A 25,446-nucleotide genomic window follows, 5' to 3' on the forward strand; every position below is an offset into this window, starting at 1 on the left:
ACAAGCCCCGTGTTTTGTTTGACACCATTAACTTGGTTCTTAATGCCCCACAGACTGCCTGTATGGAGGCCTCCACCACTGTTTGTGAGAACTTTATGCACTTTTTTATTGACAAAGTCTCCTCTGTTGGGGCTCTTATCTCACCTCCTGCATACGACCCCGCTGTCTCTGTTTCCTGCACTGCTGTTTTTAACCAGTTTGAACCCGTGACATTGTCTTTTTTACAGGAGGTTGTTGGTCGGATGAAGCCCTGAAGTTCTCCAAATGATGCTGTCTCTCCTCGACTATTTAAAGAGGTTTTCCAAACTATAGGGCCATCTATTATTCTGGTTTTAAATAGCAGGTGTGGTCCCCAAAAATTTTAAACATGCAGTAGTGCAACCTCTTATCAAAAAACCTGGTCTAGACCCTGCAGTTCCTGCAAATTTCAGGCCCTTTCAAAAATCCTTGATAAGTTAGTCCATGGTCAAGTAATGGACTTTTTAGAGGAAAATAATATCCTTGAGGTTTTCCAGTCCAGTTTTTAAGAATTAGAATTATTATTTATTTATCCCTTTAGGGAAAGTATTCCTCTGCATTTGACTTATCCTAGAATTAGGAGCAGTGGGCTGCCACACTGAGCAGCGTCCAGGGAGCAGCGCCCAGGGAGCATGGTGGAAAGGGTTAAATCACTGCACAGCACCGAATCAGCACTTTTAAAAGTTTTTAATGATATCTTTTTAGCTACTAACTCCGGTGACTGTGTAGTTCTTGTGCTTTTAGACTTAAGTGCTGCATTTGATACTGTGGACCACGAGATCCTGATCTCAGCTTTGGAGTGGTTCAGGTCATACTTGGCTGATCGAACTTTCTGTGTCAGCCTCGGTGACTCGACATCCTCCTCGGCTCCTCTCACCTGCGGGGTCCCACAGGGCTCAGTTCTGGTCCCCCTTCTTTTCTCTCTATATCTGCTCCCACTTGGCTCCATTCTTAGAAAGTATGGCATCTCGTTCCATTGCTATGCAGATGACAGTCAAATCTACATGCCTATTAAAAAGAACAATGCATACTCTTTTAAAATTTTACTTGAGTGTCTTGATGACATAAAGGCCTGGATGGCTCTGAACTTTTTAAATTTCAATGACAAAAAGGCAGAAGTGATGGTGTTTAGTGGCACCACCGGTGGCACCACTGGGACCCCCAAGTGGATCTGGGCTGCTTGGCATCGCTTTTAAAACCCACTATCACAAACCTGGGGGTTAAAATCGAGTCTGATCTGAAGCTTGACAACCTGATCAGGTCTGTTGTGAAATCAAGCTTTTTTCAATTGAGGCATCTGGCGAAAATAAAGCCAATTCTTTCGAGGCAACATTTTGAAATGGTAATTCACGCCTTTGTCACCACTCGGCTGGATTACTGTAATTCACTTTATGTGGGGGTTAGTGCGTCCTCCGTTGCCCATCTTCAGATGGTACAAAACGCTGCCGCACGTCTTTTAACTGGCACGCGTAAATTTGAGCACATTTCCCCCATTTTAGCCTCACTCCACTGGCTGCCCATACACTTCAGGATTGATTTTAAAATGATTTTATTTGTTTTTAAATCCCTGAATGGTCTTGCCCCGCCCTACCTCTCAGAGCTTCTACATCCATACTCACCCAATCGCTCTCTCAGGTCAGCTGATCAGCTGCTCCTGAGTGTGCCTAAAACCAAGCGGAAGCTCAGAGGGGATCGTGTGCAAAAAATTTCAAGTGCAAAAGAAACCTAACCAAGAAAATAAATGAGTATTGATGGGAATTTAAAATTGGGAATTGATGATGGTGTGTTTTTTTCTTGGAATCTTTATTCCAAAAAATGAAACCCTTCATTTATCTTAATAGCTGTAGTATGATCTACAGGAGACCCGTGTCATTCATCCAGCTTGGAAAAAAAAAGAAAAAAACACCAGTTGCGTCACAACAAAGAAAAGGAGTGACAGTTATCAGCCTCATTAAAACAGATAAGTGGTTTCAATGTAACAGCTGATCAGTGTGAACTCTGACCTCAAGGCAGTTCACGCGCACAGTCTTAACACTCACACTCTGGTCACTGCCACGTCATTCGGGATGTGTCGGTTAATGTTGTTGTGCTTTTCATCAGCTGCTCTTGTCGCCTGTGGAGGCGATGCTTCCCTTCCACCGTGTGACAGGTAAGAAGCGATGTTTCCTTTAGCTGTTTGTTTGTTTGTTTGTTTAATTAGAAACTGAAGAGGACGCACAGTGAGTTTGCTAAAAAGGGGGGAATTATATTTCTAATGCCAGAAACACAGACTTATTTTGGCAGCTTTCTGCTCCCTTTGCTCTTCAGTGGAACATTTGATCATTTCATCACACTCGTGTGCTGTTTTGAAAATAAATAAACACTTTAACCACCACCTCGGTAAACATGCTTCTCATTATATGCTGTGTGTAATTTTGACAGATATTTAGTTGTGAGCAGACCTTTGCCCTCAGCGGTCTATTTAAGTCAGCAACATGGTTTTATTGCTTCCTCTGTAGATAGGGCGAGTATTATACTAATACAGCTTAATAATCTGTATGCTTTTAAATTAATTTCAGTCAAATCTACTGCACTGGGCCCATCTTGCATCAAGTGCAGACAGCTAAACTGTTTGATGATGACAAGTACTTTGTCGACATGAAGCTGAAGGCGGCGCCTGGTAAGTCGAAGTAAAACTGATATTTATTTCTATTATTTATTTATATACACGCCCGCTACAAGGTTGCCTCTGCTCCCTGCAGATGTTGTTCTGTCGGCTTTTCAAAACCTTTCAAACGAAATGCCAAATGTGACGTTGCCGCCCGCCAAGCTGCAGGAGTTCCTCGATGTGAACTTTGAGAAGCCGGGCTCCGAGTTTGAGCCGTGGACGCCACCAGACTGGCATGACAAGTGGGTGAGCCGGTGGTTTGAGGACCCGGGACTCACACGGCGCTGTGTTTTGACACTGTGCATGGTTGATAATGTGAGCTGACCTTTTCTCCCCCGTGCAGGCCTAAGTTCCTGGAAGGGATAGCTGACCAAAACCTGCGTGACTGGGCTGAAAAGATCCACAAGCTGTGGAAGTCTCTTGGCAGGAAGGTGACGGATGATGCACGCTGACGGTTTATTTATCAATAATCATTTTAATTTATGTTATTCTTCATTTTTGACTTTTAATGTGAGATGTATGTTGGTTTCCCCAGTCATCTGTCATCATAAACTGAAAATCTTTGTGTTATAGACTGTTGACAAATGTCATATAGCCTATAGGAAATCGGTGATCATTAGGGGTGAAAGAAAATATCAATACATAGATAAATCATAGTCAAGACTCATAAGGTATGATTTAGGGATGGTTATCGGCCTGAAACTGGTCAGAGTCACTGGATCAGATATCACACAATTCAAAAATCCTATGTATGTAAAAGCATTGTAGCTGAGTCATGTTTGAGCTGTTTATTTCTCCTTTTTGGGAAAACAATATTTGTTCCACAGTTGGAGAACTGTGTCTTTGAAATGACTCGGCACAAATGTGTTAACTGCTTCATACGGACTAATATCTGTATCAGTCGATACTGGAGTCTGTGATACCGGTATGCGGCACAAAAAAGTGGTATCGTCCCATCCGTAGTTTGTATTCGTTACCTCTTTAAGACCTTTTATGATTACACACAGTATTTTTGAAAAATTGTGCTACTACCCCTATTGTAGTAATACAAAGCTAAATGCAAATTGGCGAAGTATTCGTTTAAGTCCTATGTGTGCACGTGCATGAGGTCAGAGGTTACAGTTACAGTTGTATTCCATTTACATCGGAAGTCAGAAAGGTGGATAAAACGTTGCAGGAAAGCCTGTGTTGATCTTGCTCTTTCAGAGTATACACAACTTAAATAAACAAATGCACACTCCAATCAAACAGCACAGCAACATATCTGAAACTAATAGGACAGAAGTGCAATCAGCAATAAAACTAAAGTGTTTGCTTCTATCCCGATACCAGCCATCTTTGCATTCTGTATCGGATCCTCTACTGTGTTCACAACCTTTGTGATCCGTAAAGACGTTGTGACAAACACAATAATAGTCCTGATTCGCTGCCCCAATATGCCCCAAGTACATCCACCTACGTGTGTGTGTGTGTGTGTGTGTGTGTGTAATGCATCCAAGGATTATGAATTTAAACGGATTTCTCCCCCCAGATCCGTGCTGGTGTTAAAGATCACCCTGAGCTCTACTCGCAAATTTACCTCCCAAATCCCTTTGTTGTGCCAGGAGGACGCTTCAGGGAAATCTACTACTGGTGAGTGAGTGAGTGAGTGAGTGAGTGAGCGGTGAAGCCTGTCACTCACACTGAGGAGAAATCACAGCCAGACCCAGCCAGTTGAGATAGAGGAGGGAGGTGGTTGTGGTTGTTGTCTGGGGGGTTGTCTGTGATGAGAGCCCACCAAGGTGTCGTACTATGAGGCAGACAGTGACGCCAGGTGCTCTGTGCCCAACAGGGACTCCTACTGGATCATCAATGGGCTCCTGCTGTCGGAGATGACAGACACGGCCCACGGGATGATTCAAAACTTCCTCTACCTTGTCAACAGGTGAGCCTTTAAGCACCATTCATCCCTCATAGCACTTTTAGTTCCGTGCACTCATATTGAATAAAAATAATGTTAAATGTGCGACGGGGAGGGTGGCGTAAAGATTTTTGTTGTCTCTCGCACTCCCACAGATATGGCTTCATTCCAAACGGTGGACGGGTTTACTATGAAAGGCGCAGTCAGCCTCCATTCCTCACTCTAATGGTGGAGAGCTACTATCAAGCAAGCAAGGATAAAGATTTCCTCAGGTGATGTTTAGGCCCGAGCCGATGTCAGGCCACAGCCATTATCATTCTTCAGCGGCCTTCTGTGTGAAAGGGAGAGAAGAGAAAAAAAAAGCAAATCAAACTCTCTGTGCCTTTCTTTATCTCTCTCTCTGCCTCGAGCATTTTTGTTTTTCCTATCATGCTTTATGTGAACGTGACGCCGTGACTCTTGTGTTTAATGATATTAAAGCAAACGGAGGAGGTGACTTTTTAACTGACCCTCAATTCAACTGTACATGCAGTTGTCATTGTTCGTATCTGCTCACCAAACTCTCATTGTGTAGACAGGTTCAGGAGCAGAGAGGGAATAAAATAGGCCTCACTATTACACGTCAGTGACCCATGAAGAAGCTGTTATTTTAAGTTGAAACTCTTGCAGTTAGGATATACAGTGTAAGGTGTCCTGACCTGCCGTCTGTGCAAACCTTTATGATTCAGAGAAGCTTTACCCACTCTGGAGCGGGAGTATGGCTTCTGGATGGAGAACCGCTCCGTGGCTGTGACTGTAGATGGAGCACAGCACGTACTGAACCGCTATCATGTGGAGGTGGGTCTGCCCAGGTACGTCTCGAATACGTTTATTAAAAACTCAAACTGCATATTGTGTGGGTTTGTTGCTTTCACCCGCGCTCACATCATTGTCTTTCCAGACCTGAATCCTACACAGATGACCTGGAATTAGCTGAAGGACTCAGTGAGGGTAATGGCTTATTAGTGCTCCCCTCTTATGAGCACGAAACGTATTATCCTGTGACAGCCAAAAAAAGCCCATAATGCAGCGGGCTACACAGTTCAGCAATTCATGTAATTCATTTTATAATAAGTCCAGCGCAGACAGTTGGGTTACATTCCTCTGTTTTGTAATGAATATTTCATGTTAAACAGCAAATTAGCCTTTCACATCACCTCCCAACAACAATTTGACCACACTGTTAAATTGTGCTTTCTTTCATTTCTGTTCCCTTTTCATATAAAACACATTTTTATTTTTTAATCATTTATTAACAGACAGTCAAGGTTAAGTTATTTCCTGCCAGCTTTTTAATCTGTAAAGCTTCTAACGTATGCTGTAGTCATCGGTGAATCTATGTTTGTTTTGCCCTCAGCTCGTAAAGAGCAGCTCTGGATGGACCTTAGAGCAGGTGCAGAGTCTGGTTGGGACTTCTCCTCCCGCTGGTACATCGATGGCGATGGCCACAACAATGGCACGCTCAAAGAGACACGCACCAGCCAGATCCTGCCCACGGACCTCAACGCCCTGCTGTGCCTCAACGAGAAGACTCTGGCATCATTTCACAGGGTACTGGGTGAGTCCACGAGCTGCCCCGTTTTGATGTCGAAACCAACCTTGATCTGCACGCCGCGTTCAGCTCCTGTGACCTGCCGCCTCCTTGACAGGTGATGGTGACTCAGCGGCTGCGTACGACCGGGCTGCAGCCCGCAGACAGGAGGCGGTGGAGGCAGTGCTGTGGGACGAGGAGAGAGGAGCCTGGTTTGACTACAACCTGCTGACGCACTCGAAGCACTTTGAGTTTTACCAGTCCAACCTGGCACCTCTCTGGGCCCAGTGCTATTCTCGGCCTGAGATGGGGGAGAAGGCGGTGCAGTACCTGAAGGTTGGTGGAAGCTCACTTCTTAAAGAGGGAATATAAAAACTATAATTATCCATCCATCCATCTGCTACTGCCTTATTTTGCATATGAGGGTTGGGAGCTGTGTGTCCAGTTTACCTAATCCCCATATTGCATGTTTTTGGACTGTGGGAGGAAGCCGGAGAACCCGGAGAAAACCCACGCACACACGGGGAGAACATGCAAACTCCTACCTGCGTCACCCAGCACCAGGTCCACATATTGTGGTGCGGTGTTTGTACAGTTGCCCAAAATAAACAAGTCAAACTCTCCTTTTGTGTTTTTATGGTGCCTGAAGGCCACATAGTTTCTCATTATACATTTTATTGTGTGTAAGTAGAAATGTATTCAGTTAGCGGCAGTATATAACTTCACCCCTAGATGCCACTAAATCATACTCACCGATCCTTGGGGGGGAAATGTGCGGAACTGCATTATTTTATTTATTCTAGGGGTCAATTTATTCACATTATAAACAGATGCATATTTTTCTACACTACCTCACTACACACACACACACACCATACTGCAGATTTTGTTTTATTCCCTCTGCCAAGAAGGGTGTATTTGTTGTGACTGTGAGCAGCATTAATCAAAAAGTGAAGGACAGATTTGGATGGAAGGACTTACTGTAAGTTATGATCCAAAAAAATAAGTTGTTGTTTTTAGTATTATGTCCAATTTCAGGATTTTTTAAAAAAAAAAGCAACTGTTAACCTGAAACTGAGCAGCCTTGACAGAGGTTTGCACTCTGTTAAGTTTTAACAGGATTTGTCTCTGAGGTTTCTTCCTCCACCTTAATGTCCTGCGAATGTGTAGGATAATGTTTGTGGTGCTTCCATGCATATAATTTATTCATTTAAAAATGTTGCAACACCCGGCAACTTGGTTTTTACTTGGACAATGCTGCATGCGCTCAAATGTGAATAGTTTGCTGTCTTCACTGGAAGGTAGTATGCAAAAAAAACGGAACAAAAAGAGGACTGAATGGCATATTAATGTGTGAAAACACCACAACATTTGCATTTATCCACCTCTGGACCTCTGAACCCTCTCCTCTGCTCACATCTCCACCCCTGTGCTTCACCAACAGTGCCTGTTTGCTCCAGCAGATGGCGCACAGGCTACATAGATTTTTTCACCCATGCATGCTCCTCTATTTCTCTTCACATCTGTGCAGACGAGTGGTGCTCTGCAGTTTCCCAACGGAGTTCCTACGTCGCTGAGAGAGTCTGGGCAGCAGTGGGACTACCCGAACGCATGGCCTCCTTTACAGCATGTCCTCATCAGTGGTAGGCCATGAATGAATAATCAGCCACCATGAGAATTTCCTGAAACCAATAGTGATAATTCATCGCCTGTAAGACATGCTGTTGCATTTTCAGTGCATCATTATTGGTGCTATATTTAAAATGTCTTTTCTCTTTACACCAGTGGTCTAATTTAAGTTTGAATCCACACCCTCCAGACTTCCTTGTTGTGTTTAATTTAAGTGTACTTGGAGAGTTAATGTTGGAAGTTTCTCACCTAAACATATTGTGTGGAAATTATGATACCCAACAAATGCAAGGGATTTATTTCTGTCCTCGTATGAGATTTTAAAAGCCAATTTTAATTGGTGCTTGAAAATCATTTGTGTTATTATTCTTATTCGTATTTGCTTCTCCCTTGCATTATCTTGTCTAGGAATTTGTGTTTGTGTGCTTGTTTGTATGTTTTTGTGAGGACCAAAAAATAAAAAATAAACCTCAGGAAGCATTTTGGGAAATAGACTTGGTTTAAGGGTTACACTTAGGTTTATATAAGGGTGAGCTTAAGGGATAAGGTTAGGGATTTAAGGTGCTAATGCATTATGACTATGAGTGTCCTGTACAAAAATGACTTCTTTAGGACATTTCCTGGCCAGAAACACTGACCCTGTCAGGACCAGTAGTCCTCATGAAGACCAAAACCTGGTTCTCGTCATTTAGGCAGAACTAGTTTTGGAGTTAAGGTTATGGTTCGTCATTGGTTAGGACATTACGTGTGTCCTAATAAGAATCTGCACAAATCTGTGTGTGTGTGTGTACAGTAGAAACACACTGACACCAACAAAACACACTCCTGAAAAACAATAGACGAGTTGGCAAACACGACACAGGTCACCTTTCAAAGGACACACAAACATTGTTGCCATATTTAATATTTGCTCCAAATGAACAAATCAACACAGTATCTTCCCTGGGTCACGTATTTTCCTAAATTCGTAAAAAGAATGACAATGAAGTGTCAGAGAATCACACAGGGCCTTGACTTCAGCAAATATCCAACATCCATTTTCCTGGAGCAAAACGCCAGCACGAAGAAAACATAATTTCTCATGTTGAGGAAAACTTGAGTTTCAATCATGTGCTGATTAAAATCTTCCCTTCTCTCCAGGTTTATCTAATCTGCCTTCGGAGGATGCTCGGCAACTGGCTTTTGATTTGGCCCAGCGTTGGATCAAGACAAACTGGTTGGCGTACACCAAATACGACGCCATGTTTGAAAAGGTGACTGCGTTGAGGTTTTTTTTTTTTGGTGTTTGAGTGCTCGTGTTTGGCAGCGATAACACTGCGGGCTTATATTCTGTTTCAATCATTTTCTGCTTCCTGACAGTATGATGTGAATGGAGATGGAAAACCAGGCGGTGGAGGAGAATATGAAGTTCAGGTATTTCGTTTTCATGTGTGGATGAGGAAGCTGACTTTCTTTTAGTTTCACTTGTTTTTTTCTAATTTCAGGCATCTATGTGCTTCTAATGTCATCTACTGTACACACCTACTTACCTACTAGTGCTGAACAATTAATTGGAATGCTATCGAAATCGCAATATGGCTTTCGCAAATATGTGTGTTAAATAAACCATTTCAGATTGAATATGCACCTATGCACCATCGTTTTCTACAGAATGAAGGAAACACCTTTGTTTCTCACAGATTTGCACAAATATCACACAGAAATCATTTGTTATTAAAATGAAAATGACACAACAATTATCTTCTCTCATATCGCGATAGCAAATTAGATATTTATTCAAAATCGTTCAGCCCTAGCTACTGTGCTAGTAGCCGACATGTTATTAAGCACTCATATGTTTATGATCAATGATTTGTATGGCAATGTTTTGCTGCTATGCTAACATGCTAAATACAATGTAAATGTTTTGTTCCATATATAGTATGTTTTTTTTTTTTTACAGCTGGGTTTTGGTTGGACCAATGGTGTGGCCTTGCAGCTCTTGGACCAGTATGGGGCGTCTCTCACCTCAGGAAGCCAGCAGGTGTCTTCTGGTGTCGCGCTGCCTCTGGTGATCTCAGTCTCTCTCATGCTCCAGTGAATCAAGGCTGACAACAGTGAGTGTGACTGGAGGTTGCAATGGGTTATTATTATTCCTGGTTTGACTGCACTATATCACTCCTGCCACACACTACAGACCAAATGAAATAAAGTAATCGGGTATTTTTTCTGCATCCCATACAATAAGGATCTGTTTTATTTGCAGACTATAAAATCTATGTAATTTAGAATGAATATTTAATTTGATGAGAATGTTGTGCTTTTAGAAGATGCAGATCATTCAGGTTTTTCTCTTTCAGTTTAAAAACTCACGGAAATATAATTACAAGACCTCAGAAAATATAATTATCAACGAACTTGGGCTCCATGAATAGGTTTTATATGAAAGAAGATTAATAACACCTGTGTAGACAAAATCAGTGGCTTTAATACAGCGTTCAATTACAGAAATCTGGCACAGATTGTGGAACATGCTCATTAATGGAAAGGGACATTTTCTAGGCTTAACCAAAATAACTATATTCAACACTTGTTCAATGATTGCGAGACAACCAAGGGCGTTTTAAAGAGTTTAGATACTGTTAATTAATATCAGCAGTGTTGGATTTCAGCACAAAGGCACCACACACCTTTATATGTCTTTGTGTGAAAATCTATATCCAGCATGTGGAAGTCACATGACTGCAAAATGGGTATTTGTAAATACTAATCACAATCCTGCATTATTTTTGAAATACTCATATTCACAGGTGCCATTTATGGTGGGGCATTGGGTTTTATTGAGGGTATGGGGCAATTTTGGACAAAAAAAAATTAATAAAAGAAAAGCCATCCAATATGATACCAGCGAGGATACCAACACTTTACTATCAAAAAGTATAATCACATCAAGTTTGCATCAGTGGCAACTTAACATTGACAGATATTGGTGAGATACAGTTATGAAGTATATTACATGCATGCATTGTTTTGAATCACACATGTTTGTACCCAACCCAAAAATCACAATTATGTAGAGGAGTACTTCCCTAAAGTTAAATAAACGGATCAAACAGTTCTAGCCCACACTTTCATTTTGAAATGTTGACTTTTGCTTCCACAGTTTAGACATTTGACATTTAAGAGTTTGACGCTGTGCTTCAATGGGTGTTCTCCTTGCTTTGCTTTTGTTTGAATTCAGAATTTCAACATCTCAAACAGACTGCAAAACTTTATGAAGACTTTGCAAATAATTGTCACACAAACGCACCAGTAATTAAATAAAAGAAAGAAAGAAAGAAACAAAGGCCTTTTTTCCCCCCACCCTGCCATTTCTCATTGTTCCAAGAAAGTTGTCATTTCTGCTTTCATCTACAGCGATATGCAGGTCAAGCATGAAATTAAGTCCACATAGATATTCAAATGGATGCGACGGGAAAGTAACTTCTGATCCCGCGACGCTGTGAAGATCCTGAGCAACAGCCGCGTCTCCCTCCTTTAGCATGAGTGCACACAACAGATTGACTATGCAAAGTCAAATGAACACAAGGCCGCAGGTGCAGCGACCCATGTCACCCCGCAGATCACACTCTTGTTGTGTGCTATTGTGAGCCTCCCATCTGCAAGTCTTATCTCCTGCCTCCCCGCCAGCCACACACACACACACATATCTGTGACACACATACGTATGTGTTATACTGTGTAAAGAGAAGTTCACGCCGCAGACAGTAGTCATTATATTTTCATTCCTGCATGACTGCTGACACCAGTACAACACGCTCCTTCTGATAACTCACACCCAACGCTGCTGTTTGAGCAGAATTGCTGTAAAGTGTGTGTGTGTGTGTGTGTGTGTGTGTGTGTGGGGGAGTGTCCAGTTGCTCAGTTGCAGTTAAGTCATGATGAGGTGGAACCTCGGTGCACGTCTGTGTTTCGTGTGCGATTACTTGACTCTTGGGGTTTGTTACAAGCGGCTTGTTTCATGCGCGGTCCTGTACAGCAGCAGCGACAGGTACGTTTTACGCGTTGGGGCGGAAGCAAAGGTCAGTGACTAAGCAGTAATGTAAAGCAAGTAATCCAGTAACTGCCGCTGCGTTCAACTATAGCACGCACCCTTTTCCACCTATGGTCCCATCTCGCCTCGCCTCGGCACGGCTGTGCCTTCTCAACGTGGGCGGAGTCAGCACACGACACACACTTAACGAGTGGCTTGTAAAGCAGTTGTTTTCCGTGTAATTGTATCATTAGAATCAGTTAATTAAAAAGATTTGTTCTGTATTTCCTCCATGACCGGAGCACAGACTCCGTCTGACATACAGCGGCAGGGTTTGTGACGGCACTGTCGTTAAATACGCCAGATTCCTCTGTTAAATACTGAGATTTTTCTCATTTTTCTCATTTTTCACATGTCTCTGGTAGCTGGTGGGGATTAACCCAAGTCTTTTTAACTGATCTACAGTTCGGCATCGTTCGGCTTGATTCTTGTGTCCGCACTCTGACCAATCGGTGGCCGCCAGTAACCCGTATTATCGCCTCAGCTCGCTCGTACTAAAAAAACGTACCAGGTACTATCACTATCACTAATAACCATGCCGTGGAGAGGCAAGGCGAGCTAGTGGGAACACGCCATAAATTGCTTTTTATTGTCTTATTTATTTGTCTCTAAAAACATTTTGAAACCTGAAACACACGTCGCACGCACCCAGTGGGAGTGAGAAGAGAACGAAACGACACCTTCTGTAAGTTATCGTTTGTGTAATGTAGCATTGCTTGTCCACACTTCATCCAGGAAACGTGGAGCTGCGCGGTGAACGACGCAGCAGCAGCAGCAGCAGCAGCAGCTGTGATTGGCACATGCAGGTACGTTGTCAGGCAGTGGTTTACGGAGAGCGTGACTTGTGTTCTGTTGTGCTGAGCATGTGTTTTCAATGTCAGACGATCCATTTTTGTGGAGAAGCCTCAGTCATGACAGTGACTGTGCAGCCCCGCTGAACATCCAGCTTTATTTATTTTTTTTAAAGTAGAATCCACTGAAACCTTTCATACTGTATGAGACCAGCGCTGTGTAGCTGCTGTGCTACTGCCTCACCTCCATCAGTCATGGCATGAAATGTGTCCACTGTGGTAATGTTGCCAGGCAACACACAGACAAAACAGCACTTGGTCATGAAGAAAGAGTAGTCTGGTGCTACTCAGCATTATGTGGACTTGTTTGAATGTAGTGTACATGTATTTACATTTAAAAGTTATGCTCTGCAGCTTTAAATATTATATATAATTTAAGTAGCTTCAAACCGATGCATGGGCTGAAATGAGTGCTGATCTTACGCAACAGCAGTGAAAGTGGATTAAAAAAAGATGGCGTGGAGAACAATAGGGGTGGATTCATTTTTAGGCATGTCTGTGTGGCTTTCGACGAAGGCCTGTGCTTCATTACAGTTTCTTGGCTTCACCAGCCCCTGCAGCACACATCATAAACACTGCTCATTATCCACTGAGTCCTCGTGGTGCCGCTCCGTCCCACTTGGTGTTGCAGGAGCCCTGCTCGGCACTGCCAGGATAATCCTTCTCCACACGCATCCACATCCCCGCCGTCTGTGAAAGACGACTGGCTGTCTGCGAATCACAGAGCCTGAGATGATTTCTCCATTCAATACGCTCTAATCAATAACTCGTGGAGAGATCAATCCCGTCTTCCCCACGCAACGTAGTTACCTAATTATGACCACGGCCTCTTCAAAAATGGGCTCGTCCCGTGGCTTAGCGGCTAAATTGTTTCGCCGATTCAAGCAAAAGAGGCGTCGTACAGACATGACATCGATAACTCTCGGGGAATCTTTTTTATAGAATTTCTTGCGCATAAGCAGAGAATCCAGTCAGGGAAAAAAAAGGGAAAAGCTCTCAGTGAGAGACAATGTGATATTGTGTCAACTGATCTGTTCTTTTGAAATTGAGGCTATGAGGAATTTCCCCTCTCTCTCTCACACACACATACACACAAAATGGCATCCAAACCAATTTATGTGCAGTTCACAGGGGTCCAAGTTGGCTCTTTCCTATTTTTACATCATATTGTCGAGCGCAAGTGTGGATACATTCTGGATTACTTGTGAATAAATGGCTCAGCCTCTCGCTGTGTCTCTATTTTAAATGATGGTTGGTCCTCAAAGATGCTAAAATCATTTTCATGAAAACACATTTTCATACTCTCCTCACTTTTGATATTGAAAACAATGTCGGCTAATCTGACCGTTTGGCTGTTGTTTTGATCAATCAATGTTTTAATCGGCAGCGTCGGTAAGATTTTCCCCATCTGTGCCTCGCCTGCTTCGTCCCATCTAGAAAACAAATGTGTGTTCATCCAGTCTGAAATTATTTAGAGAACAAAGCTGATAAGAAAAAAAAGGAGCCAATTTCCTCCACTCGGGTGCCCTGAAAGCTTATTTCCATCTAATCATGCTTTGAAAAGTACGTGAACACACCTCAAAAATAAGACATTTAAACTGATTATAAAATAAAAAAAGATACAGAAACTCCCAGTAACTCTGCACAGCTGCTGGTTTTCCAGACATCTCAGAGAAATAAACATATTTTTCTTTATTAGAGATCCCTCCTGTTTGTCCACAGATCTGTCCGACTGTCGCCCGTCCCTACCACAGTGAGGCAGTAGAGCTCTTCGTTGTGGCTGCATGCTTACTCTTTGTCTTCTCAAAGTCGTGCCATTTTCATCCTGGTGGACAATCACTATGCACGTCACAGCAGCCAATCTATGTTTGCCGTGGTGGCACAGTGTCCCGGCCTGCTGATTTGAGCAGATTCTTCACATTACAGAAAAAGACAAAACCATGATGTGCCCAGAGTTTGTGTTGGAGGGCCACCTTTGTGGCATTTTGAGCCATAAACTGAGGGAATCATACACAATATGTCACACTGATTTTTCCATTATCCAGCTGAGTGGGACGTCAATGCGATGGCTGATTCAGATCAATAGTGCTGCTGGTGGGGAGGACTTGAAGTGTCTGACGTGTGGCTCTTCACTCTGACGGGGAGATGGTGTTGTTTTGTCAGAGGGATGGAGAGCGATCACGCATGTCGTACGTGCCACAAAGAGACCACGTGTGAGGCTGTGACATTTACGCATTTACCAAAAGATGGAAGCGGTGCCGCGTTAACTGCCGGCGGCCTGCTGTGCAGTGGCAGGGGCGTTGTGTGGGTCAGAACAATGTGAGTCTGATGGCGCGGTCGCCCCCACTGCGGGACACGAATGAGTCAGTCAAAAAGCCGGGCAGGGGAGGCCTTGCCCGGTGAGGAGGATGAGCCAGGAGGAAGAGAACGCAAGGGAGTGAAAGGGAGCACATGAGGAGCTCTGCTTATTACAGCTGCACAGATGGTGCAGCAGATGAGTTGGGAGGGATTGATGGATAGATAAGGAGTGCGCGTAAGACGGGGAGAGAGGGAAAAAAATGGCACGAGAGCACATGTCTGACAGTGTACATAAGGAGCGCTGGATTGGAAAACTTCCAAGGGAAACACGTTCATATTTATTGTGCTCTGGCTGGTCGGAAACTTTCTCACCGCCCCCGATTCGTCAGCAAGAAAAATGGATGAAGAGCTGCCTGTGAGATGTTAATTCCATTGCAGGCAAGTGGGGAAGATGAAGGGAGCAGAGAGGGCGGGGAGATCCTGTGGGGAAACGGTGGCATCGCAGAAGAGGGCCCGAGCAGTGAGGACACACGAGGAGGGGAGGAATGAAATTATCGGTAGGAGGACTGCAGCTCATGAGTCTGCATTTGCAGAGGAGCAATATTTGAATAGGATGGAGTTTGTGCTTTGTAAGCTATTATTTCAGGCACAGTCAATATTCATTCAGTCTGTCTGCCTGTGATAAATGCTGGGGTATTAAAAAGAAGATGACATTTCTCACTTGTATTTAAAAAGGCAACCTGCGCCAGCACAGCAAGCTTCAGGTTTATTGATTAAAGGGGCAGTTCGTCTATGTTTTTGGTTTTCCTCTAAAGATACTACCTGCAACCGGGTACTGTTTTTTGCTCCCTGCTGTGGCGAGGTTCCAAGTGAGCTAAAATGTGACGCGACGTCCGACACAAGAATCTAACGACTTAAAAAGACTAAAAACTCAGATCAGATTTACATTTTTGGTCAGGAAAGAAGAGACTTGGGGACGCATAGGTTTGTGTCTGTGAGACAAAAACAACCGATACTCTTCAGTGGTTAAACTCATCTCAATGGAATTCCCACTCTGGAGGTGAAAATGCTGAGCATATGGCTTCTCAGATACTGTATGATTCCCAGAGGCTTGTATTCCCCAAGTGCATGTTTAACTTTGCTCAAACAAAACCAAAAGGACACATCTCATCAGAATTCTCGCCCTTTATTCGAGATAAATATCATCAGAGGCTCCAAACCCTAGAATGTACTGTAGAACTGTAGTCCCATTGTCATACGATGATGTGTTTTAGCATCCTTCCCCTCTGACTCACGATGAGCTGAGTCATGTTAACCGTAGCACAGAGCTGCCACAGAGAAATGGCAATAAAAAAAATCAACAACAATCTTGGCAAAACATTGAGAATGACAACACGACGACGTGATTTATAATCAAGAATCTAAAAGTCACGCACAGTTCCAGCGTCAAATTTACGGCGTATAATTACTCTACAGAGTAAAATGCTCTTATTTTATTTCTTCATTTCACGGGGGAAGTAAATCAACGTGGATTCTGAGACAATTCCTGTTCCAGCTCGTGTAATCAAGACACAGGTGTTGTGTCCCTGTTTATGAACACATTTGTGTTCAAGTGCTGCCTGCATCTTTCTGTAATTAACATGCGCACCTTGGCAGAGGTCTATTTTCATGAGGCAGCCGATTCATTTTGGGTCCGGGATGTGATTTCCGTCACTCGCTCCCTCTCCTTTGTTTCATGTCCCTCATTAGGAATGCACCTCTGAATGATGTCCGAAGGTCATGTCAAGACCATCTTTAGTCCACTTGAGACGTGTTGCGTCCCAGTGGAATGGAGTGTTGGAAAAACAGAAAAAAACAAAAGCAATTTCCTCTTTTGTCAAAGACACGTGAAGCATGTAATCAGAAAACTCTGCCAAGGCATCCTTCAGGAGGGAAGAAAGGGAGGATTTCATTTGAAGGAAATGTTGGAACTTCACAGCTTTTTTATTACGAGTGATTGTCATCTATGCCAAATGAAAATTTGCTGGGTCGTCTGACATTATATAAGCCAGCATCCTACTCATTTCTTGCCCTTTTGTGATTAGTTTTTTCTTGCAGGGAAATGACTCTTGCCTCCTTTCATCTACTTTTAATATCTGATAACAGCACTCAGATAAAAAGCCATCTTCTTATCAGACGTCACCTTCAGTCTTCACTTCAGGAAGACGGTAAAAAGTGGACGTGTTAGATGTAGATGAATTTTAGTGATTAACAACTCTCGATGACGGAGGGATTCTTCGTTGGGTTTGCTGGGCAAGAGCTTTTCTTGCTGGCGAGGGCTCGAGATTCAGTTAAAAACACCCTCCCAGGTGTTGTGCCTCCAGATGGACTTGGGAAGTGATGTTAATATATTCCCCAAGTGTTGGCTCTGCCTTTGAAAAATGCTGGTGCTGGGAGATGATGGCCTTGTGCTGTTTGAAAGGCAAGCCGCAGGGGGGACAGATGCTCTGATATTCCAGCAGGGGTGTAGCTGCGGGGGCCCCGTGGCTGTTCTCTGCCTGGCAGGGTTGAGTCATGCCGGTATAATGGCAGGCGACGAGCAGCCGCGCGCTCATCAGGTCACCGCGTTTCTCCGGCGAGAGCGGGAGGGGAGGAGCTGATCACAGACGGCACTAATTTACAGATTGTCAGGAAGCCGCTGTCTTGCTGTTGATGTACAATATGTTGCGAAAGCGGCGCTCTTTCACCTCCGAACCTTCAAAGTAGCTGCGGATTCGCACGTGTGCATCATGTTGACACTTGGCGGTGCGAGCACAGCCGGCACCTATCATTACAGCTATCAGAGGCAGAGCAGTGTCTCACACTCTCACCTTTGCAGCGAGGGCCTTTCTGCATGGAGTTTGCATGTTCTCCCCTTGTGCATGGGTGTTCTCCAGGTTCTCCAGCTTCCTCCCACAGTCCAAAAACATGCAATATTAGGGGATTAGGTAAATTGGTCACACTAAATTGACCGTAGATGAGAGAGAGTGATCAGTCCAAAGAAAAGATGACTGAGAATTCAAGGTGTTTTCGCTTGGAATATAGTTCCAGCATATTGATCCGAAACTGCCTCTAAACATCAATATGTGAGTTGTGCACAAATGGATGAGCCTTAAATGGAGAAACGTGATGATGTCTCCTAGTCTACTTTAATTCACTAAATCATTTGCAGAATCTGGTGGTTGTTCCCGCTTTTTGAGGCAGAATATGAGCTATGGAGACATTTTCTGGAGAAGACGGAGCGTAACCACCTGAGACAAATTATTCAGAGCGTGATCGTGATGGATCTTTGGGCAGATGGGCAGACTCCCATAGTGGGACGTAACACATAGTCTACCTGTTATGGGATGGAAATCATATAGTATCTATGGTATCATTTCAAATCCTTATAACCAAACCAAGCATCGTCATTTACCTTATAAATAAAGCACCAATACAACCAATTCATAATTCTTTCTCATTGTATTTATTTTATTATCTGTGAACGTGAACCCGCAGTTAGAGGATTCATATGTGAAAATGTTGCGTTCCATTTAGAGTTCTGATACTAAACTGGGATTGCCGTCCGGTTGCATTAGCCAGATGGTGAATTATGCACGTTAGCTGACCGCTAAATACTTTTGTACACTTCATTCAGAAAAGCAAAGCCTGCTTGTTCATTGTTTGAAGATCTGCAGGATCAGGAAACTCGTGGAGTTTTATTCTAGCAGGATTTAAGCAGATGGAATCACCTTTTTTCCCTCCTTAATGAGTAACTGTGCAGTTCCCCTTCAGCTTCTCGATGCTTTACGGCATCTTTCCCCCTAATTGTTTTTTAACTTTATAGTTTTGGCTCACATTCATTCTTCCCAGAGCAAAGTTTTTGGCTGCAGTGAGCTATAGAAAGAAAAACTAAAAAAAAAAACCACTTTAAACCGCTGGCTCAGCACCAGAAGACAAAGTAAGCAAGTGGATGTGGTTGAAGAGAGAGAAACATTTAACAACTGAAGAGACGGATATTTTTCTCTGGAGGTTGTGGAGAACAAACGAGAAAAAAAAAGCAAAGTTTATATTACATTTGCAACGAAACACAATAACAGATGAATGATAATGTTCCTCACTATGTGTGATGTGTAAATCAGCAACCACAGGTGACAGCGACTATAGGATAAAAAGATGTCACTCATTGTTGTTTACAGCGCCGCTTTACTGTTGCCAAAAATCCATTTAGGTCAAGTTGAATTTGGGCATAAAGCTCCAAAAAGAGAGCGAGAGAGAGAATAGTCTGATAACTATCAGAACACGAACAAACCTGCAACATCAAAGTGTTTCCACGTTGAATTGACAGACTCATGCAAATGCAGTATCAGTTGTCCCAAACTCATGTGACAGGTGGTTTGGTTATTTCTCCCTTTATTTATTCTTCCTCAGAAAAGTGACCACTTGCCTGAAGTGAAAGAAAAACTTCCCCCAGAGTACAAAAAGTACTCCAATATCCCCCTCAGGTTGAAGTACTATTTATTACTTGACTGAAATTGTACTCAAGTGAAATGGCTAAAATGAGAATAAAATGTAAGTCACTCTCCTCAAAGTGCACTGAACTGAAAAAAGGAAGAGAATAATTGCAGAAATGTCTCCTATTGTCAAATATAATCTAAGACAAATCGATGAATTAAAGATAAGAAGTACAAGTACACAGTGATACACCTAATGAGCCACTTGAATAACAGGAACATTCACCAACTTGAACCAGACAATGATCGACTGTATTGCACATACTGACACACTTCTCCATTCTGTGTTTGAAGAAAAAATATTAGTGAAAGATTCGGCCAAAGATTTCCATCCTCCTCACGGTCACTGTTGTGATTCCTCTCTCTCTCTCTCCCTCCCTCTCTCTCCCTCTCTCTCTCTCTCTCTCTCTCTTCTTTGTTGTCTTAGCTTTGTGTAGGAACGATGCTTTGATCCGACGAGGGCTGCTTTTGATGCACTCAGTAATGGATGAATGTGCTTCATTTAAACACACCGTTAAAAATGAAAAGAGCACATTAAAAGTGCAGTGTGTACAGTTTTAGAATGAAAATCGTTTGGTTTTTAAAGCCTTAGAACAGAGTTGACGTCCACGCAGTCTCGCCACGCGGCGCTCAAATGGAAAACTAAGCCATTTTCCGCGTTCAGATCCATTGATGTATACACCGGGCAACATATGTTGCTCTATTCATAACAAGAGAAGATGGTGGATAGCTGGTTATGGGTTAAGATTCTGAGAGAACCAGAGTTGGATCACTGCCCTGAAAAGTGCTCAAACTGAGCACAGAAGACAGTGATTATAGAAACCTCAGGCAACAGATTCTGTCTCTGTAATGATCCTCAGGTACAGAATTCATCGCTCACTGGCTTTTATCTCTTGTTTATTTTACCTGCTTTTATTGCAACTTGTAGTAAAGAATTCTCCGGAGAAAGATGAGGGACAGTTTATCAGACCAAAGCACACATATATTAAGTCTGTCGAGTTCTGTGTAGCGGTTAACACTCTTGTCTTTGCAGCAAGAAGACCCGGGTTTGAGCCCTGGTTGGAACATGGGTCTTTCTGCATGGAGTTTGCATGTTCTCCCCGTGTGTGCGTGGGTTTTCCCCGGGTTGTCCGGTTTCCTCCCACAGTCCAAAAACATGCAATGTGGGGATTAGTTCAATTCTAAATTGACCGTAGGTGTATGTGTAAGAGTGAATGGTTGTTTGTCTCTATATGGCAGCCCGTGGGCAAGTGGGAAGGGAACTTGACTTGTAACCGGAGGGTCGCTGGTTCAAATCCCCACCCTGCCAAAAAAGGGCTGGGGTACCCCTGAGCAAGGTACCCAACCCACAATGCTACCCCGTCTGTCGCCCTACGTCAGCTGAGATTGGCACAGCACCCCCGGTGGAGGATAAAGCGTAGATGATGGAAGAAAGTTCTTTTTTATTTTAATTTTTTTTTTAAATACATTTTATTTAAAAATATTTTTAAATAAAACAACTAAAGCTAAGAGTTGCAGTGAATACTGAAATAGTTCCCCAACTGTGACGCTTTTCCAGTACACATTTCCAGCTCGGCTCAACATGGCTCGACTCTACTGATTTTTTTTTTTATGCTTCTCCATTAGTGATAGTACCTGGTATTGATTTAGTACCTGGTTCCAAGCGAGCTGAGCCGATCTTAAATGTGACGTCAACAGGCTGTCGGCCACTCATTGGCAGAGAGTGTCGTCCCTGGAAGAAGTCATGAGCGCGATGAATCGAACACAAGAATCAAACGCAACAATCCCGAACTGTAGGAGTCTGGCGTATTTAGTGACCGCACTTCCGAGTAGAGTCGAGCCGTGCCGAATCAAGCCATGCTGGAACTGTATAGTGGAAAAGCGCCGTTACAATAACGTGAGTACTTGCAGTTACTGTACCTCCACCTCTGCCTTCAAAGGTATTCAGACTGTATGAGTCCTCAGAGTCAGAGAGAGCTGGTGTTATTCTATTCAGCTCAACATGGAAACAGGTAATTACTGTTAAACTTTTGGTTTTCAGGAGCAACTATCGCTGCTCTCCTCTGAGGACCTGTGTCCCTGCGCTGTGCGTCTCTCGGGCCTCGCCGAATGGTGGAGAGGCCTTGGATGCAACGGCTGAGTTTATCGCTCTTAATGAGAGGCTCTGCAGTAGGCCACAGTCCATTACGCATCAGCCCGATGATAAATTACATTGCCTTCCATGACTCCTTGACCCCCAAGGGATGTTTAATTAATCAGAGGCTGGACATGGCCGCCATTAGTCGCAGGAGCAGTGGCCAGAGCTGCCCTGGACACATTCTCATTCCCACACATCGTTAGTTGGCGATCTTTCCAGCTGTCTCAACCTTGGCAGCCAGGTATGAATACACGGAATTAGAAGTGAGGAAGAGAGAGAGAGAGTGTGGGGCGACACATCTATGTGACCCTCAGAGGGGCTGTTACCAACACTAACTGCTATTTGAATGTGAAACAACCCCAGATCCTAATCAGGTTTGAATATGAATAATTGACACTCGCAGAGGAGCCGGAGGTGATGGTGTCAGTGTCAGTGGTGGTAGTGGCGGCGGTGTGGGTTGGTCTTGTTGTGCAGGTGCAGCAGTGATTCCCAGTGGGATATGGAGAACCACAGGGAGGATCCAAGAGGTTTCTGGTAATGACTTCCAGTTCACAAGGAATCATCTGACCCACTCAAAATCGCAATTACAGCAACGTAGCTGTATTCTAATGAGGTTTCATCCTCACCGGTATAATATCCCCGTTAATAACGACGCAAAATTAATTCAGTAATGAAGCTACAGCCGCTTCTCTCTTCTATGTACCAAACAGGAATATGTGTTAATTTGGGCTGTGACATCAAACATTTCATTATTACTTCAGGCTTCTATGGGAAACGGTTAGTTGATTAAGCTTATTAATATTATGTGTCTAGATGGCTTTAGTCTATATATCTATATAGATATATATCAATAAATACACATTCAAATAGTAATTACAGCGTTCGATTATCATTGTTGTTTTTTTTTAATATTCAAATTATTTTCGACTCCTGAAATTCATTCCAACAGCCCTAATCCACACCAGAGTTTGGATGAGCTTTTGCACCTGCCCAAACAAAGCGGGACTATCCGAGGAAACAAACTGTGGTCCGTTTAAAGCGATAGGGCCCTAAAATCAATTAGCTGACAGTGTTTGGAAAATACTTTGCATTAACACGGGGGTTTAGCTTGACAGAAGTAAATTGGCGACAACATGCAAAAAAAAAAGCACGACTTTAGTCCATTAACCTCCAAATTACAACTGGATTCTGTCAGTGACCCAGCAGGGGTTCTGCCACCATGTTTTGTTGTAAAGCACGCGTGATAAATAACTGAACTCTTTGTCACAAATTCTGCTGCTTGTGACAAAAACTCCTCTGCTCTCAGAGGAGTTTATTGCCGCTGAGTGGTAGGTTTATGATGAAGCCGTCCTTGGTTTGGGCGCTGATTGTAACGACTGGGGTTGCATGACTGTCTGGCACAGCAAGGTCTTTCTTTATTCACTTTCCATTCATTATTGGTGGCGAACACTGAATACAGAGCGCAACATTATGACTCGTAAAAAATCTCTATATATTTATTCCATTGCCTTTAGAGTTTTCTTTTGCAGGCATCAAAACAGCACTTTTGATCACATGTAGTGATCTGCCACGCTTCAACACGGCTCCGCAACAGTTCATCAAACTCGAGCAGCTTGAGTGACAGGTTTTTTTCCCCCGCTCTCTTCTGCCGAGAAACCCCTCAGAGCCTCTCCTGATGCTGCCGTTTGAGCCCGTCTCTGTATTTTTTTTTGTTTTTTTTCCACCACTGTACATTTGTCCATCCCAAAACACCACTTTCTTTCTCATGACTCAGGAATACGGTGCTGGTGATTTGACATTGACGGGTCAGAAATGGCTGCGTGTGCGCCAGCCGCGGAGTGGAGAAAATAGTCGGTCATGAATTTTGCCTCAGAATACCACTTTGAAAAGTGTGGACTCGCCCATAATTCTATAATAATGTCGGCCCGTGAAAGGTCACAAAGACGCGACTGAAATATGGGGCTGCAGTCAGACCGCCAATTGATGATGCACTTCAAAATGGGCCTAAAAACGTTACACACCCACTGTGCGCGTATCACCTTTGATTTCAGATGAAGGTGATTTCTGCAGAGCTGCATATTACAAGAGCAGAGCAAGGACACCAGACCCACCATATATCACATATTGTGAAGTTGATTTTTGCGTTGGATTTGGTCACAGCTGGCTGGCCCAGCCTGAGTTTGTGTAGCAACATTTACTTCACATCTATCTCTCATTTATATCGCACATATCTGTGAATAGGGAAAACGGGGCATAACCATGGTAACAGGTGCTTGTCAGGAAACAGTGTAACACAACCCCAATGCTTACTGGGAGCGAATCAGGCCCTGGAAGATAAATGTTTCTGTTTCATAGACATTCTAGAGAAGAGACCATTTACATCATTTTGAATAGAGTGTGCGACAAATAGATGGTGGAGTATGACATCGCGCCAACCTTCCTCCCTGGAGCCAATTATCTTGTTTACGCTCGCTGCTGATCATCATGTTGCACTGACACAAGTGCAAGTGCACAGTTGACTGTTTTAACTGCCTTGTGACCAATGGACAGACAGTGAACCAGCGTAAAAATGGCGAAATATGAAACTTCTGAAACAGGATTACATAAATATGTTTGTGGTCAACAGAGGAGAGAGTTGAGGGCATCTTGCACATGTGCAGTAGAGAAGAATACTCTTTCGGGAGCTAAATTACACACAAGTATAATCTATAATCTAATCATATTTCATCAGATTTGACTGCAAAGTCCACATTATGTCGTTTGTTATGTCCCAACAACCATGAAAAGTAAAATTACAGCTTTCTGCCCATTCATGGAGAAAACACTGAGGGCTCACGGTGCAAAACACGGTCCATGACGGAATATAAAACCAGATAAAAGAATAATTGAACTAAGAAGAAAACAGAGACATCAACCAATCAAAACTGATTGGATAAAATCAGATGAAAATTGAACAGGAGACTGGTCTTGTGAGTCCAAAATACCTACCCAGAAGGATTGTGATGTCACCAAATTGTTTCCAAAACAAAAACAAAATAAAAAAATAAAAAAAATAAAAATAATGATAGTCAACATCTTAACTGTGTGTCCCTGCTGGTGTTTCCAGCTCCTTCAGTTGGGAGTTTGTAAGCTTCAAAGAAAGTGATGTGATAGTGATCAGTGGTTTATTGGGTTTATTTGGTTGCAGGCTGTGGTTTGAGTTACCACCTCTGTGTGGCAGTGCATGCTCACGGTGTCCGCTCTCAGATATTACAAGCTCAGGCAGTTCTGCATGAACAGCCCTCCTGGCTCCTCCGGGTTGTCTCATCTGCTCCCTGCATGTTGAGCGTCTTCCAATCTGGCTGCAAGCGAAGGAGGCCGTCGCTCTCTGTGTCAGCTCTCCTCAGGATTTTCAGTAGTTCTCTGTCAAATCTCCCTACCGGCTGGCCCTGCAGGCTCCAAGGAAATTAACCAGGAGGAGAGACTGGGAGGGAGGGAGGGAGCGAGGGAGCGAGGGGTGACACTGGCAGGAACTTTTTCCTCCCCCCCAACAGTTATATTACTCTTTCACAAAAGACAACCTCTGTGATCTCTGCCAGTGGTCTTTTCATTAGAGGAGAGTATGTGGGCAAAAATGAAATAGACCTCTCTGTGAGGCTGTCTGGCATCAGACCAGCAGCTTGATTTTTCTAATTTCTTACTGCAGTTTCCTTCACTGTGACTCAACCTGAACTTTCCATGATTCAACTTTGCCAAAATAAACAAACATCTACATCAGGCAAACAAATGAAAAAACTGTCCTCTCATGGGCCAAAAAACCGCTTCCAGGTTTCC

The 25,446-nt window shown here is 43.4% G+C and overlaps 1 protein-coding gene across 1 annotated transcript; it reads left to right on the top strand.

The window, feature by feature from the left end:
- Positions 1-2,043: 2,043 nt before the first annotated feature.
- Positions 2,044-10,860, top strand: treh (trehalase (brush-border membrane glycoprotein)). The gene is made up of 15 exons (XM_044031448.1): positions 2,044-2,167; positions 2,577-2,677; positions 2,760-2,907; positions 3,009-3,096; positions 4,197-4,297; positions 4,497-4,589; positions 4,721-4,837; positions 5,294-5,416; positions 5,506-5,555; positions 5,962-6,162; positions 6,254-6,471; positions 7,667-7,778; positions 8,905-9,017; positions 9,124-9,177; positions 9,707-10,860. Exons 1-15 carry the CDS (start codon positions 2,085-2,087, stop codon positions 9,842-9,844), a joined length of 1,740 nt encoding a protein of 579 aa, XP_043887383.1. The 5' UTR covers positions 2,044-2,084; the 3' UTR covers positions 9,845-10,860.
- The last annotated feature ends 14,586 nt before the right edge of the window (positions 10,861-25,446 follow it).

This window comes from Solea senegalensis, linkage group LG8, assembly GCF_019176455.1.
Source record: "Solea senegalensis isolate Sse05_10M linkage group LG8, IFAPA_SoseM_1, whole genome shotgun sequence".
Classification (NCBI taxonomy): Eukaryota; Metazoa; Chordata; class Actinopteri; order Pleuronectiformes; family Soleidae; genus Solea; species Solea senegalensis.

Bases quoted from the DNA above. Each gene is read 5' to 3' on its own strand.
- treh (XM_044031448.1), top strand. From the start codon at position 2,085: ATGTGTCGGTTAATGTTGTTGTGCTTTTCATCAGCTGCTCTTGTCGCC. The intron at 2,678-2,759 runs GTAAGTCGAAGT...TGCTCCCTGCAG, and splicing joins GAAGCTGAAGGCGGCGCCTG to ATGTTGTTCTGTCGGCTTTT. The intron at 9,018-9,123 runs GTGACTGCGTTG...GCTTCCTGACAG, and splicing joins ACGACGCCATGTTTGAAAAG to TATGATGTGAATGGAGATGG.